The 15454-nt window shown below is 34.0% G+C and overlaps 1 protein-coding gene and 1 non-coding gene across 2 annotated transcripts in view; one reads left to right on the top strand and one right to left on the bottom strand.

The window, feature by feature from the left end:
- Positions 1-996: 996 nt before the first annotated feature.
- The window catches only part of LOC145664837 (uncharacterized), a 101319-nt gene continuing 86861 nt past the window's right edge, over positions 997-15454 (bottom strand). The window contains exons 15-17 of the mRNA XM_081731842.1: positions 11931-13881; positions 4301-4348; positions 997-2153 (exon numbers count right to left, since the gene is read on the bottom strand). Of these exons, the coding sequence (XP_081587968.1) occupies positions 1237-2153; positions 4301-4348; positions 11931-13881 (2916 nt within the window). The 3' untranslated portion in view covers positions 997-1236. The remainder of the gene's footprint in view (positions 2154-4300; positions 4349-11930; positions 13882-15454) is intronic.
- Positions 8557-8628, top strand: TRNAD-GUC (transfer RNA aspartic acid (anticodon GUC)). The gene has a single exon. It is a non-coding gene; the product is annotated as a tRNA-Asp (tRNA).

Raw genomic sequence — 15454 nt, 5'->3', positions numbered from 1 at the left:
TTTCCTTTCTTATCTCCCTACTAATATATAATATAGAGCGAGAGTATAGTACCTACTAAAATAAAAACCTTTCTTCAACAGTTGACAATTTCATGTTCTGCTAAACTCGGTCTTAGCGTTAAGAAATACAGGTTTTGTTGACTATTTGGTATTCTATCTTAGATATGTTACATGTTTAATATTTATATAGAATGGGTCTGCGTCATTTATATAGTATGTATATTGAGAGATCGGATTTCGTCTGCACGTGCACGGAAAGAAAAGCAAATAATTGTGTGAAGTAATTTCTACATTTTGTGACTGAAATTTTGGGAGCTTCTCCGGGGGGAATGAATTTTCTTCGGGGGGAATTCCCCCCGGGCTACCCCCTGAATTCATCACTGGGCTAACTACGGAGTGATGATGACAACAATTCCACTCATTGACAATTCGTTAATGTCTTTTTGACAGTTGGAGAAAAATCATTTCGATGAAGGTAAGTTTTGTTCCATCCAGTAGATTGACTACCAGTAATATCAATCACTTTCTCAATGTGTTAATAAAACTTACCCCGTTAAATTGGATTTTCCCGAAGACTTCAAACATTTTCACCTGTAAAATTAAGGAATTAACTCTTATATAATATGTAGGCCTATATTATTATCAGTTCTGTATTTGAGAAGAAAATTCTAGTTCTTAGAACTTCAATTCTCGTGTAAGATATCTCGTGCCATCTACCGCCAAATTTAAAATAGCATGCTTTCCATCGATGCTCTTGGTGCTTGTGCTATGCCTGCCATCTAGTAGCAAAGAGACAGACTTCTAGAAGTTCAGAATCTAGTGAAGTTTTTAACACCAAGCTACGGAGGAGAAAATCATCTTCTAACACATAACCTATTTAATTTAATTTTGTTTTGTTTTGTTAAATGCCGCCCCTCCTTAAATCTGGATTCTCTCTGGTAGCATTAACAAAATATGTAGTTCTTAAGTAAAAAAAATAAATAAATAATCAAGGAACATTAAATGTTTATTAATATTGATGTAAATTTCGTCACTAATAATTATTGCTCTTTACAAACATATTGGTGTACAAAAAGTCACTATTAAACAAGATACATTATTCTAGTATTCACATATTGTTGCAATTAATAAAGTTTTACTTTCAGCTAAGACTTTGATCACCAAAATGTTTCTGAAATTCATTAAAATATTATATTATTTACGAGAAACTTATCTCCTTTTATTGTCCACAGAATATTAGCCAGTGCCCTCTTCTTCTTCTACATCCATTTTGGATATTTCTTCTGAGCTTTGATCACTTACAACAGAACTAGATTCCACTGAAATGCTACAAGATGAACCAAGGGCGCTTTGATCTGAGGCAGAGTTCTCTTCAATGTTTGAGGATGCATTAGAAGAAGTGTTACTTGGGGTTAAGCTTAGAATAATTACATTATCGGTACTGCGAGATGAATTTATTTTAACTTGATCTGCTGATTCAATGTCTTTTGAGTTTTCTTGCTCTGAGAAGACAGCAGATTGAACGTCACTTTTGCGGAAAGCTTCTTCTTGTGAAACCTCTTCTCTAATTGGTTGTGGAAAATGGCCTAATTTGCCGCTTGGATCAGTCACATGTTCATTTAATACATCAAATATTGTTTTACCGGCAGCAATATTGTCTACTTCTAAGTGTGTATTTTGAATGGACCTAGCATTAGAATTTACAGTATTTCTATTTGAGAAAATGAAAATCGTATTTTGACTGTCAACTGTTTCTTTGTTAGTGTCGCCAAACAATTTATTACTACTCTTCAGCAAGGTCTCCGGTTGAATAGCTGAATCATTGCCACCCTTTTTGTGAGAACCAAATGACCATAAACTTGTATTGTCCTTGTCGCTTGTAATATAACTGTAAAAGGATTTCTTGTTTTCTTGAACTGACTTTGATGAACTCTGCTCTGACACTTTCTTCTTCTGATTTCTCCTTCTGAACCAAGATTTTCTTGTTTTTATTGCTTTTCCATATCCAATGTTTTGTTGAGGTGTTCCTTGCACTAAATCAAAACAATCTGCTTTAGAATCTGATCTTGTTATGACTTTGGTTGTTGATGTCGCCATTTTTTGAAATAAATGCATCACGCCTGTTTTCGGGGTAGCCTTTTCACGTAGCACAACTGTAATAATAATAATAATAATAATAATAATAATAATAATAATAATAATAATAATAATAATAATAATAATAATAATAATCTTATATATAAAAGAGAACGTACAAATCCTTTGTTCCCTCATCACGCTAATACGGCTGAACCAATTTCTTTCATTTTTGGGGGGTTATTAGGATTTGGACCCTAGATGGTTTTTATCATATCACTTTAATTTTTAATTACCAGTGTCTTGAGATAATTGACCATTCAAGTGTCCATAACGTACAAATCCTTTGTTAGTTCATCATAGGTAAAAATAAACGTATTTATATGCAACCCGCATGACCGTGTCACTCGGCGGGTTAACATAAATGACAGGCGATATAATGTTAACATTTACTGCAATGTACTATGGTTTTTATCATATCACTTGAAAGCGAAAAAGTAAAAATTATCTAAGTAACAACGTTTATTGCGTTGCGGGGTGACCGCAGCGAAGCGGGGTGAACGCTGCTAGTATAATATAATATATTTATTTTAGTGCCATGAACAGCCAGATAGCAAAAATACAGCACTTAGTCATAGAACTAAGGGTTATAACACACATCTTATATTCCTTTTAATATTAACAATACATTTGTTTCGACGACAGGAGGTCATTGTCTATCTTATAATATACACATAATTTTATTATTTCTATCTTGTCTGCATAAACATAATTAATTCATTATTCATTAAAATAGTTAGTCAATTGTCTTAAAATTGTCCTTAAAATAAGGATGCCTTCAAACATACAGATATACTATATAAAACATACATACCTATTAAAATCTATACGTCCGTTCAATAAATACAATTATCCCGATAATATATTAAAAGAACTTGTCAGTTTTCTTAAAATTATAGAATTTTTATTCATGGGAATCATTTCCGATGCTTTTCTAAAGTTATATGTTGGTACCCTTATACCTATATTATGTAGGCAGTATTCACTACTATATTTATTATCTAAAATTTTCTGAATAAAGTTTTTCTCTATCATTTTTCTTCTTACATGTAATTCTTGCAACCCCCAGTATTCGCTCCAGTAATCATAACTATGAGAGTAGTAATCTTTTTTCTTATTTCTACACAATAGTCTAATGAAACATTTTTGAACCGATTCAATTTTGCTACATAATGTTGTGGATATATTATTCCATATAATTGCACCAAATTCTAATCTGGGTCTTACAAGTACCTTAAATAGATAGACATATGTGTTTGCATTTTTAAACTCAGGCCACTGTCTAAATACAAACCCTATAGTCTTTCCCTATAATAATAATAATAATAATAATAATAATAATAATAATAATAATAATAATAATAATAATAATAATAATAATAATAATAATAATAATAATAATGCATCTTTGGCTATGTTAGCCCGTCACGTATGAGAAACATGTTATGAAAATTTACACTAAAAACCGCATCCTATGAAAATTTACTAAAAACCGGGACATCCTATAAAAATTTACACTAAAAAGCGGATCCTATGAAAATTTACGATAAAAACCGGGACATCCTATGAAAATTTACAATAAAAACGGGGAAATCTTAAAAAAAACTCATACTAAAATCCGAGACATCCTATGAAATATTACAATAAAAACCGGGACATCCTATGAAAAATTACACTAAAAACGGGGACATTCTATGAAAATTTACACTACAAACCGGGACATCCTTGTAAATTTACACTAAAAACCGGGACATTCTATGAAAATTTACACTGAAAACCGGGACATCCTATGAACAATCACACTAAAAACCGGGACATTCTATGAATTATTACACTAAACACAGGGACATCCTATGAAAATTGACAGTATACTCATACACTTGCTTTTGTTAAAATATCAGAATTCTTTAAATAATACTAGGTCAACACTCACCACAAGTAACTAATAAAAGCGTATATAATATATTAATTTAGTTTTGGAGAAAAGAGACATATGAAGTTTGGACAATTTTTGAGGGGACAGATTATGTAAATTCGGAACTCTCCTGGCTAAACCGAGATGTCTGAGAACCCTGCCCTTGCATGATCTTGTAATAATCTGATATCAAGAAATAAAGGACGAGCTAATTTCTATCAGAAAATACAGAAATATCAAAGAACATACCTACATCGTCGACTTCAGAGTCATTCCAGATGGGTTGGTCCAGTTGATCTAGAAAAAAAAAAAATGAATACACTGTTTAACTATAAAATATGAAACTCCTTTTTAAGGGTTGAAATAAGACAATTAGAAAAAAAGAAACTGTATTCTTTAGGAGGGAAAATTTAAAGATTTCTACTCTACATTGATTTTAATATTGTGTTGTGGAAGGGTAATAACTCCGCAAAATAACGGTATTCAGCAATCACAATGAATCTATACTTGTTAAATTCTTAAAGAATGATAAGATTAGCAGTTCTGCGGGCGTTGCTCGAAGTGCCCGGGTTTGAAGTACGTACCGTACATAACTGATCTTCGGTAGGGAGACAAGATTTAAAAAGTTAAAAAAAAGAGAGACCCTGCAAAATTCGACAATCCACATCTAGGTAGTCAGCGTAAAATAACGCCGTGATCGTATTCAAGCCAATGAGGAAGAATTTTACAGATTTTCAAAATAATCAATTTTCATTTATTCAAGTTTACTCCAATTTTAATTTTTACATTACCTTCTATTAAAAGTCACCAGAATTAGGAACATCGATTGCCTCTTGCATGTTATTTCTTAATGACTGAATTTCTTTCAGAAAAGCTGGTCTTTCCTTAAAAACCACTAGCACAAATTCCGGGAGATGAGGGGGACATGTCCCCTCAATCTTCGAACTGAGGGGAGTATCTCCCCAATAATCCGATTTGAAATGTGATTTTCATCTACATTGTGGATGAGGACCATTGTAAATTCCTAAGTAGAAACGTACCAGTTATAAATATGTATGTATCAGATTTCAGAATATCTTTACGGCACTGATTTGTAATACTGATATGTACCACTACTTCATCTACATTGCTTGATATACAGTATAATATACAACAGGTTTACCTCAGAAATCAAACGGTCTTACCCGTCCTTCCCCCCAAATTTTGAAGATTTGCGCCGCTATTCAAAACACTGTGGAAACCCATACAGAAAATTACTAATATATTACGTAACTATGGGAATTTTGTAGCTCAATGTGCAGTTAAGTATAGTGGAAAAATTTTCCACCTGACATCAATACACATAATATTCAAAATTGTCCGGCTTATGAAAAGTTTTTCCACTTGTTTCTACATTATAATGAAAATTTTCCGATCTATGAAAATTCCTTTCACTTATTTCTACAGAGCAATAAAACTTTCCGATTCACAAAAAGTTGTTTTACTTTTTGCTTGAAAATGATGAAAATTTTCCGACTCATAAAAAGTTTTTCAATTTTTCCATACAGGACAGACAATTTTTCCTTTCGTGAAAAATTGTTTCACTTGTTCCTATATCGTACTGAAAATTGCCTGAGCCATGGAAATTTTCAGATTCATTAAACGATCTTTCACTTTTTAACATTTCTATACATGAATTCAATCAATTTTATGATTATTGAGTAATTGTTACTTAATTACTGATATTTGTTTAGAACGGAAAATTTTCCGGAAAAAATATAGAAGAAAATTTTCCACCTCACACCACGACAAAACAACGATGTAGGAATAAATGGAGTATGTTTTTATGAATCGGAAAATTTTCCGGAAAATTTTCATCACTGCGTTCGGACTTTTCAATGGACACGGACACCGGACAACTTTTTTTAAAGGGTGGGGGACAATCTTATTAAAAACGGGACGTCTGATGACAATAGTCTACGGACCAACAAACTAAATCTACGGGTCTTAATATTAAATGATCTACTATTTATTATCTATGCCATTTAATCCTTATAACATATATATTGTACTCAGTTGTTGATAGTTATTTGGAAAGATTCTATTTCTATTGTAAACAAGAGGTTATGTTTGAATTATTTTCGTTATTGTTCATTTATTATTATGTTGTACTGTATCAACACTCTATTTTAATTTATCAGTTACTTGAGGATGCACCTTAAAATTAGTGTTGATAGGAATTGAGATGGAAAGTTGTGGTAGAGCAAATTTGAAATTCTAAAAACAAAAAGTCAACAATAAAATAGTAAAACAAAAATGGAAACAAACTACAACAAATGAAAACAATATTTAATGTAACCAAGCAACTTTATACGGAGAAAATGTCTTAATTTGATATTAACATTAAAATGTTATTGGTATGTGTCGGGATAAGATATATAAGTAAAAGTATCTTTGGATTATTGTGGATTTTGTAGGAAGTTGCGCCTTTTGGTAGGTGAGAAGACAACAAATCTCCTGAAGCTGACATTTAACTTGGAAGGAACAATGCGTGTGAGATGCACAATATTGTTGGGCAAGACCAATCGAAGGAGAAATTTTAGTTACATAAAAGAAGAGAAAAGCTGCCGAAAAAAGAAAAAGCATGCCCTGCTGGGGAGAATTCTGGGCCTTACAACAGTGGAGTACAAATGCCAGTGTCTGAAATTATTAAGAGAGAGAGAGAGAGAGACAGATGAAAGACAAGGTCCATTGAGCTCAAGGATTTGCGAAACACACACACACACACACACACACACACATATATATATATATATATATATATATATATATATATATATATATATATATATATATATATATATATATATATATATATATATATATATATATATATATATATATATATATATATTTCATGTGTACCGTTCCAGAACGAACTGTATTTTGACATTTTTAATATCAACTTTTCATAGAAAGGATAGTAATATTTGCAAATTATGAAGTGCGATTCTTGAGAAAGCAGATGCATCGAACAGCCATGTTCAAACTAATACAATACGTTCTCGCTATATTAGTCAGTAATCCACGTGTTAAACGAGTGTTTAAAGTTTAATTAAAGCTTTCTGATTAGATGGTACTCGTAGAGTGCCAACAGAATTTGTGATAGCAGAAAGTAATGTTCAGATGAATTTAAAGTGACCTCTCAATTTTTCCACAAAACGGTTTTGAAAATAGAACTTTTCTTCAGTACCAAGGAGCTCCAAATATGAATATCAAGTGAACTCGACAGTCACCAATGGTTTGTTTTTTTAATAATAATAATAATAATAATAATAATAATAATAATAATAATAATAATAATAATAATAATAATAATAATAATAATAATAATAATTATTATTATTATTATTATTATTATTATTATTATTATTATTATTATTATTATTATTATTATTATTATTATTATTATTATTATTATTATTATTATTATTATTATTATTATTTTGTTCTGTTGGTTACTAGTAATGTTTGTAGTTAGTAATAATGGTTACAGTGGTTACAACGTCATTTAAAAAAAATACTTTCAAATTTGTATCCCCAAAAATCTACATATATTCCACTGGTTTCCAGGTTTGTCTTCAGTTCAATCCGAGAAACAATCGGACCAAGCGACCAAGAAGGTCTCCTAACAAAGAGCGTTACCCTCATTCATTTACGATGACGCTATGTCCCACACAGCCAACCATATACCATTGGGGTCCCAACCAGTCTAGGCTCCAATTTCTGTGTTTGAAGAACTATTTTCTTTTCTTTTTTTATTTTTATTTTTTTTTTAAAAAAGCAGGAAGCCAGGAAAAATATAGGCTATCACTGGCTCTCACAACCACAAGAATTCTTTCTCAGGTATGCATAATCTGCCATCACAGGGTATAAAGAGTATTGCCAATGGAAGGGAATGTACCACCAAAATAGTTTCTAGTCTGCAATCGAATTATAGCTTAAAATTAGAACATATTCCTGATAGACTCAATGTGATTTTGTTTGGATGAGGATACGGTAAAGCTCAGGTTGCAGCCTATGTGACTTTGACATGGATAATGTGCTCCTGAGTTTTTAAGGCATTATTTCTATATTCCTAGAAGCTTCAAAACATAAACTTGGTATTTCGCGTACCGTTGTTCATCGTCAATAATTGGCAACCTACACTGGGTTGAACCAAATGTCCATGCGGCTAATTAAAAAAAGAAGAAGAAGAAGAAGAAAGAAAAATCGATTAATTTATGTTCATATTTGCAATTTCATTTCTCTTTAATATCTGGGTTAATATTGTGTCATTCAATCGACAAGAAAAACACCTGAATAAGAAACATTAAACAAAAAATGTCACTACAATTATATATTAAATACCATTATAAGGTTCATGACAAATAAATAACACCATATTGACATAGGCCTAATACATCATTACATGCTTATATTTGTCGCGTGCCCCAAGAGCACTAAATTATAACCCGATTATTCAGTCCTCGGTAGTATAGTGGTTAGTATCCCCGCCTGTCACGCGGGAGACCGGGGTTCGATTCCCCGCCGGGGAGGATAAAACTTTTTTCCACTTTCTTTAAAAATTATTTTCTTTCATTTTACCAATAATATTTAAAAGTATTTATAGGAAGATGTAGAACTCATTTTGTTTACTTACATTCTTTGCCCAATATAAATTATTTCATTTTTAGAAATTTCTATTATTACTTCCTAATGCTTAGGTCCTATGCTAAAGTTGAAGAACTATATCATTTCGTATACCCCATCGTAACTCCATTTCTCAAAATTTCTTAGTGAAGACAAAGCTTGAGTTATAGGAAGTTTGTTATTGCCAGTATCGTACGCAGAAATTTATTGCGGGGGGAGGGCAAACTCAATATGAGGGTATTTTATATTAAAATTCCCAAAATTGCCCCTAAATTAGACTAAATTTACACAAAAGTCGAAGTTTCGGGGAAGGGAGGGTCCGGACCCCCAGGACCCACCCCTTGCGTACGTCCCTGGCTATTGGTATAACTTAAAGCAATTGTTTCCGAACCATTTTTAACTGATGACACTTTACAGAATCCTCAGATCATCGTGACATTATTATTATTATTATTATTATTATTATTATTATTATTATTATTATTATTATTATTATTATTATTATTATTATTATTAATATTAATGGTAATTTCTGTATAAATTATAATAGTTCAAATATAAATTGCTATGTAGTACCAAGAAGCAAGGGCGCCCATCAGGGGGGGCATAGTGGGGCGCTCGCCTCCCCCCCAAGAGGAAATCGTACTTGGGAATATCGAAAGCCCAATAAATTTTTACATTAGTTATAGCAAAATTTGAAACTATATTTGAAACTTTGCTTATATTCCCCCCGCCCCCCTTGGAAACTACAACATGGGCACCCTTGCCTAGAAGTGGAATCTAGAATTGACCGTTGTTGCTCCCGTTCCGTGGTACACAGGAGTTTCACACGTGTCTTTCATGGCGTGGTAAGTCTCTCCCATGAGATTATTTGAGGAAGTATAATTTTTCATTGAAAATGATACACTCGAACTGTAAAATGATTTTTTTGGGGGGGGGGATAATGAGAGGTTGAACCCAATCCTTTGGAAGAGGCACCGCTACTGATATAGTCTGTTTAAAAATTGAATTTTACTCATTATTACAGGATTCATGGTAAATATTGAATATGATGTAGGATATCTAAAATTCTGGAAAATTCTCAAATCAAATCAAAGATTTTAAAATTTTTAAAACTGACCCTTCAATTTAATTTATTTTCTATATATTAGACTTGCTCCAGCCTGAGGGACAGGTCTGAAATACACTTGGAAACCGCGAACTTCCATACTTGAAATAAGTGAAATATAGACTTGCAAATCTCAATTGGGAGACTTGTCACATGGCAGGAAACTCTGCCTTGAAAGTTTGGGTTAAATGTATTTTCGATTTATCGTGCTGTTAGGGTATAGAGAAACGGTTTTCTGCAATCGATTAAACGTCTGAAAGAATACATTATACCTCTAGTCTTAACTCTTCTACTAAATCCGGAAGTGGTTGAAATCCACTACAACTTCCGGTTTCAATAGTGATCCATATAGACCAACAAGGATAAGTGTTAGCAAGAAGCGATTTCTTTAAACTACTAGGTGTTTTAAGAATAGGTACCATCATCATCTCTCTTAATTCTATTCAAACCGGAATTGACAGAATTTAACCACTTCCGGTTTCAACGTTGATCGCTACAGAGTAAAAACAGTAATAAATAGCAACAAACTATTTTCTGCATTGAATTAAGTGTCCCAAGAATATACATATTCAATCTCCACTGTAACCTCGGTACTAAAACCGGAAGTGGTAGAAATATATTACTACTTCCGGTTTCAATATTAACTGAGAAAAAAATCATGGGTCACAAACGAAACTTAAAATAAGTTCATATATATCTCATGATTTTCTTGAAGACGGAGCCATGATAGTTATAAACCTTCAAGTGAGGGTTCTTTCTCAATATTCTCAATGGATCTGATTTGATCAATTTATTTACACATCTAAAAGGGAAACGCACATTTACCTGAATGTTAAAATATATAGCGTTGATTTATTATCAAGATTTTAACCCTTTCCCCTAAAATTCTTTCAGTATTTCACGACGTCAGTGAATGATTTTTGAATTTAAGGGATCGAATTGGAAATAAATTACTAAGTGTATGCTCACATGTGCAATCGCACGAGTCCACCAGAAAAATGTATACACTCTGTCATCCTGTATCAGGATTACCGAAATCCGAAAATCCGGCATTTCGGTTATCTCCAAAACCGGTTTGGTTTTTCACCGGAACCGGTTTCATTTTTCAACAAAAACGGGTCGATTTTTCACCTAAACTAGTTTCGGTTTTCTTCAAAACCGGTTCGGTTTTTGCCGAAACTGGTTTCTGTGTAAACTTATGGAAAACACATAAAACTATTTCTATGGAAACGAAACCGGTTTCTGGAGACCAACGAAACACTACTCTGGTCAGAAATAGAACAAATTTTGAAAAAAAAAAAAAAAAAAACGGAACAGGTTTTGAAGAAAACCAAAACTGTATCCGGTGAAAAACCTAACCGGTTTTGAAGAAAACCGAAACTGGTTTTGGAGAAAACCTAAAAACCGGTTTTTGTGCCCACCACTGATCAGGATACTGGCATTGACAATTGTTTTGAAATTTAAGTATGTTGTAGTATCGTTTTTCGCCCAACAGGTGTCGCCATTGTAAATTGTTTTCAGTTAAAATTACGTTGTAGTACGGTTTTTCGCTCAACAGATGTCGATACTTTCAGCACGGTTAGTGAGATCAGAGAATGGCAGGAGCACACTTAACGTTCGAGCAGCGTAAGCAAGCTGTTAGGTGGTTCAGTACCAAACTCCCCTCTCGATGACATTCCCAAATCTGGTACTTACGTTTCTCGAACGTCAAGCGTAGTCCTGCCAATTTCTTATCTCACTAACCGTGCTGATATCTGTTGAGCGAAAAACCGTACTACAACATAAGTTTAACTGAAAACAATTTACAATGCCAACATTTGTTGGGCGAAAAACCATACTACAACATACTTACATTTCAGAACAATTATCAATGCCCATATCATGATACACGATGGCAAAGAGTGTATGCATTTTTCTGGCGGACTCTGTATACTATAGGTTATTTTTAAATTTTTACAGTTGGCATGATTTTTAGCACCGTATTTTATTACCATTATGCCATAACTAACCAATTCGATCAATTTAATCTTTCAAAATAAATGGATATTTTGTGCTACTCCTTATATGCGACATTACTCTGCTGACTACAACTGTACTTACGTGGAATGCTTCTCTTCTGTCTATCCTCTAGTTCAGTGGCTTTGTTTGCATCGTAGAGTTCAATACTTGTTCTACTGACTTTACAAAACACTGACGTTGCAATGTCTCCATGACCACTTTTCTTTCTGTCAATACTGGTGTCTTCATGGCGTCGTTTCCTATTAGCTGACTTATTAACAGAATCTTCACTTTTTGATTTTCTACTGACACAATCGATTTCCTTTTCTTTACAGTTGAATACTTCATTCTTTGTTGATGTGTTGTTGCTACTCAATTCATCTTCATTGGCACCACCATCTTCCTTGTGTAGCGTGTCATCCATTTTCTCCTCTTTGGTGCCAAAATCTTCATTCTTTGGTGTTCTGCTTCTACTTGAACTTTGTGACCACTCTTCTAAACACTGCCCAGGGCGTCTCCTGAAGCGCCCTCTCCTACTTCTAGGCGTTTTCTCTTCTTCATTGTTGCTTGGATTACTGTCCTCATTGCCAATTCCTTTACTCAGGATTTGCTTTGCCAATCGTCGACCCTTTTTGTTTCTATTCCATGCCGAAGTACGGATATTTTTCTTATCATTTGCTACAAGTCTTCGTCCTTTCGCTGCACCTAGTTTTAAACTTTTTCCTACACCTTTGACATTTCTTGTCACCTCTTTACGACTTTCTGCTACTCTTTTGACATTTCTTTTAACTTCTTTACGACTTTCTCCTACGTCTTTGGCACTTCTCGTCACTTCTCTACGACTTTCTGCTACTTTTTTGACATTTCTTTTAACTTCTTTACGACTTTCTCCTACGTCTTTGACATTTTTCGTCACCTCTTTACGACTTTCTGCTACTCTTTTGACATTTCTTTTAACTTCTTTACGACTTTCTGCTACTTCTTTGACATTTGTTGCGATTTCTTTACGAGTGTCTGCAAGTTTATGATTTTGTTCTTCAGTTCTAGCTGGCACAACCAAAATAGTTTTACTCATTGCCTCAGAGTTGTTACCTGGTATTTGTATCTTAGATGGAATCTTCGTTTGGACGATTTCGTCGTCCTCCGTTCCGCTGTTACTGTGACAAAACGAAGTTCCTGGAAAACACTGTCTTCTTTGAGATACTGTTTCACGATCTCTGCAATAGCCTGAGTCAATATCGGATGATGTAGCGACGTTCCCACCAGCAGGTACACTCGAATCTCGACGAGATCGATTGTCTGTATTGACTTCAGAGGATCTTTCACTGCTGCCACTTGAACGGGAAATAAAATGTGGTATGGGTTTTGGCGATTTACTAACCGAGCGTAATGATTCATCAGAACTTGATGAACTGATTTTCCTTTCCAGAAATTTCTTCTTTCTCTCTTGAGTTCTTTGCTCGGAAGATCTTATTTTATTAGTCATTGGTGTCTGTTTGTTAGATCTCTTGCTTTGAGCTAAAAATCTGTTCTTTGATTCTGGAGATTTTCGTGAATATTGAGTTTGTTTGACATTCGAAGGCTCTGCAACTCTCTTCTTTGGACTTTGGGTACCAGGTGACTTTTTCAGGGCGATTGATCTTATCACAGGAGAATGAACGTTTGACGGTTGTCGACTTCTTACAGATTTTGGAGACACTTTCTTATCTCGTTCCTTACATCTCTCGCTATGAGTCATTTTTCTGATTGTAGGTTCTTGGGACTTCTGTAAACTTTGTGTCTGTTTTCCTTTGATAATTGTGTAAGACTCTGTGGCTTTGTACTTTAGACTCTTAACATCAGATGACGACTTGTTTGGAGAGATTTTCTTTTCCGTAGAAGAAGCAACTACTGAAAATCTCTCACTTCCAGTTGCTCCCATTGTCACTGGAGTTTTTCCATTTTGTCCTTCACGTTTAACTGTTTTCCCTTTCAAACTCCCAGATTTTGGTCCTTCTCTCAGTTTAACAACAGATCCTCTGTAATACAGCTGTTTGAGTTCATCTTTAACAGTCTGTAAAATAATGAATTGATTGTAAGAAGAATGCAAGAGTATATTAATGGTGGCACAAATTATACAGAACTTAGGCTTCTGAGAAAAACGAATTTGAGAATAACTGGAACAGTATGTATTCGGAAATTATATATATATATATATATATATATATATATATATATATATATATATATATATATATATATATGAATGAAAATTATAGTAATTACTAGCTTCATACTAGTAGTCACAATAGGCATAACTACGGGGCATGTGAGGTGTATAATCAGGGCCGGATTAATCCATCTGGAGGCTCGAGACTAGAAAAAAATATATGGCCCCTGCTTACTTCGCCTAATACATTTCTGTGAAAGTACAGTAGCAAAGTTAAGGGAATACACATAGTTCTACGACATGAACCATGCCATGCCTTAGATGATTTATTATACCCAATGGAATTTTCCAAATGCATAAAAAAAAAAAAAAAACACACACACACACAAAGTTACTTTATTATATAAGTGTAATAAATAAAATAAATGAGTACCTCAAAAATTTCTTTTCGTAGTTTTTGTTCTAGCGAAGTCCTCTAACAATCACATGTGGCCACGATGGCTCAGTGGTAGAGCGTTCACCTCTGGTGCATGGGGTCCCGGGTTCAAACTCTGCTCCCGCCAAGTGAACTTTGTGGTGGACAAACAGCGTTTGCGTGGGTTTCCTCGGGGTTCTCCCGTTTCCTCCTACTTCTTCATTCTACCATTTTATTCATTACTCATCATCACCGCCTCCTTTAGCTTAGCCGGCATAACCGTGGGACGTAAAACTCAAAAATTTCATTTCTATCAATCACATCCTGGAAGTCAAGAGAACTGGTCACTTCATGTTCAACTGATAACGAGGCGAGAGCGGAAATGCGTTCTTGTTGCGTTGCATGACGATGATTGTATCTTATATGATTCTTTTTAGACAGCCAGTTGAGATTCTGATCAGAGTGGAGGCCCCCTTCTACTGGAGGCCCGGATTTATAGCCCCCTAAGACCCCCTTAATCCGGCCTTGTGTATAATATGTAGGAATATAATTCCGGGTATACCTACACTTTTTTTTTTCATCCCTTGCAATGATAGGCAGATGTTGCAAGTACGGGAACAATAAGTAGCAAATTCATTTGCTACCCTGGCAAAGTTGTTTTGATACCTCGGTCACTAAAAAATTAAGAAATTTTGCGAGAGGAAAAAGAAGAGAAAAACAAACTGTTTTAGTTATCTCATGGAAGCTTGATACCATCATCACCAACATCTTACGGAAGATATGTATATGGAAACGAAATTTTGTGGCAAAAGCGCACAGCCGAATTCACGAAATTCATACTTGCATGTGTGAGTGTGTGTATGTACTTACTTCCTTCAAACTGTGGTCCTTGAGGTCTGCTCTTGTACTACTCTAAAATTGAATATCAGTCCAAAAAGAAATAATAATGATAATAATACTGGAGTATGTTTAGTACAAGGGGTCCAGAAGCTCGTAAAAAAACAAAATTTATAGGAGAAATGAATGATGCAAGTACTTAGACGTAACATAACCTAACCAAAT

The sequence above is a fragment of the Thermobia domestica genome, chromosome 11 (genome assembly GCF_964235325.1).
Source record: "Thermobia domestica chromosome 11, izTheDome1.hap1.1, whole genome shotgun sequence".
NCBI lineage: Eukaryota > Metazoa > Arthropoda > Insecta > Zygentoma > Lepismatidae > Thermobia > Thermobia domestica.
This window is presented reverse-complemented; position numbering and strand designations above follow the sequence as displayed.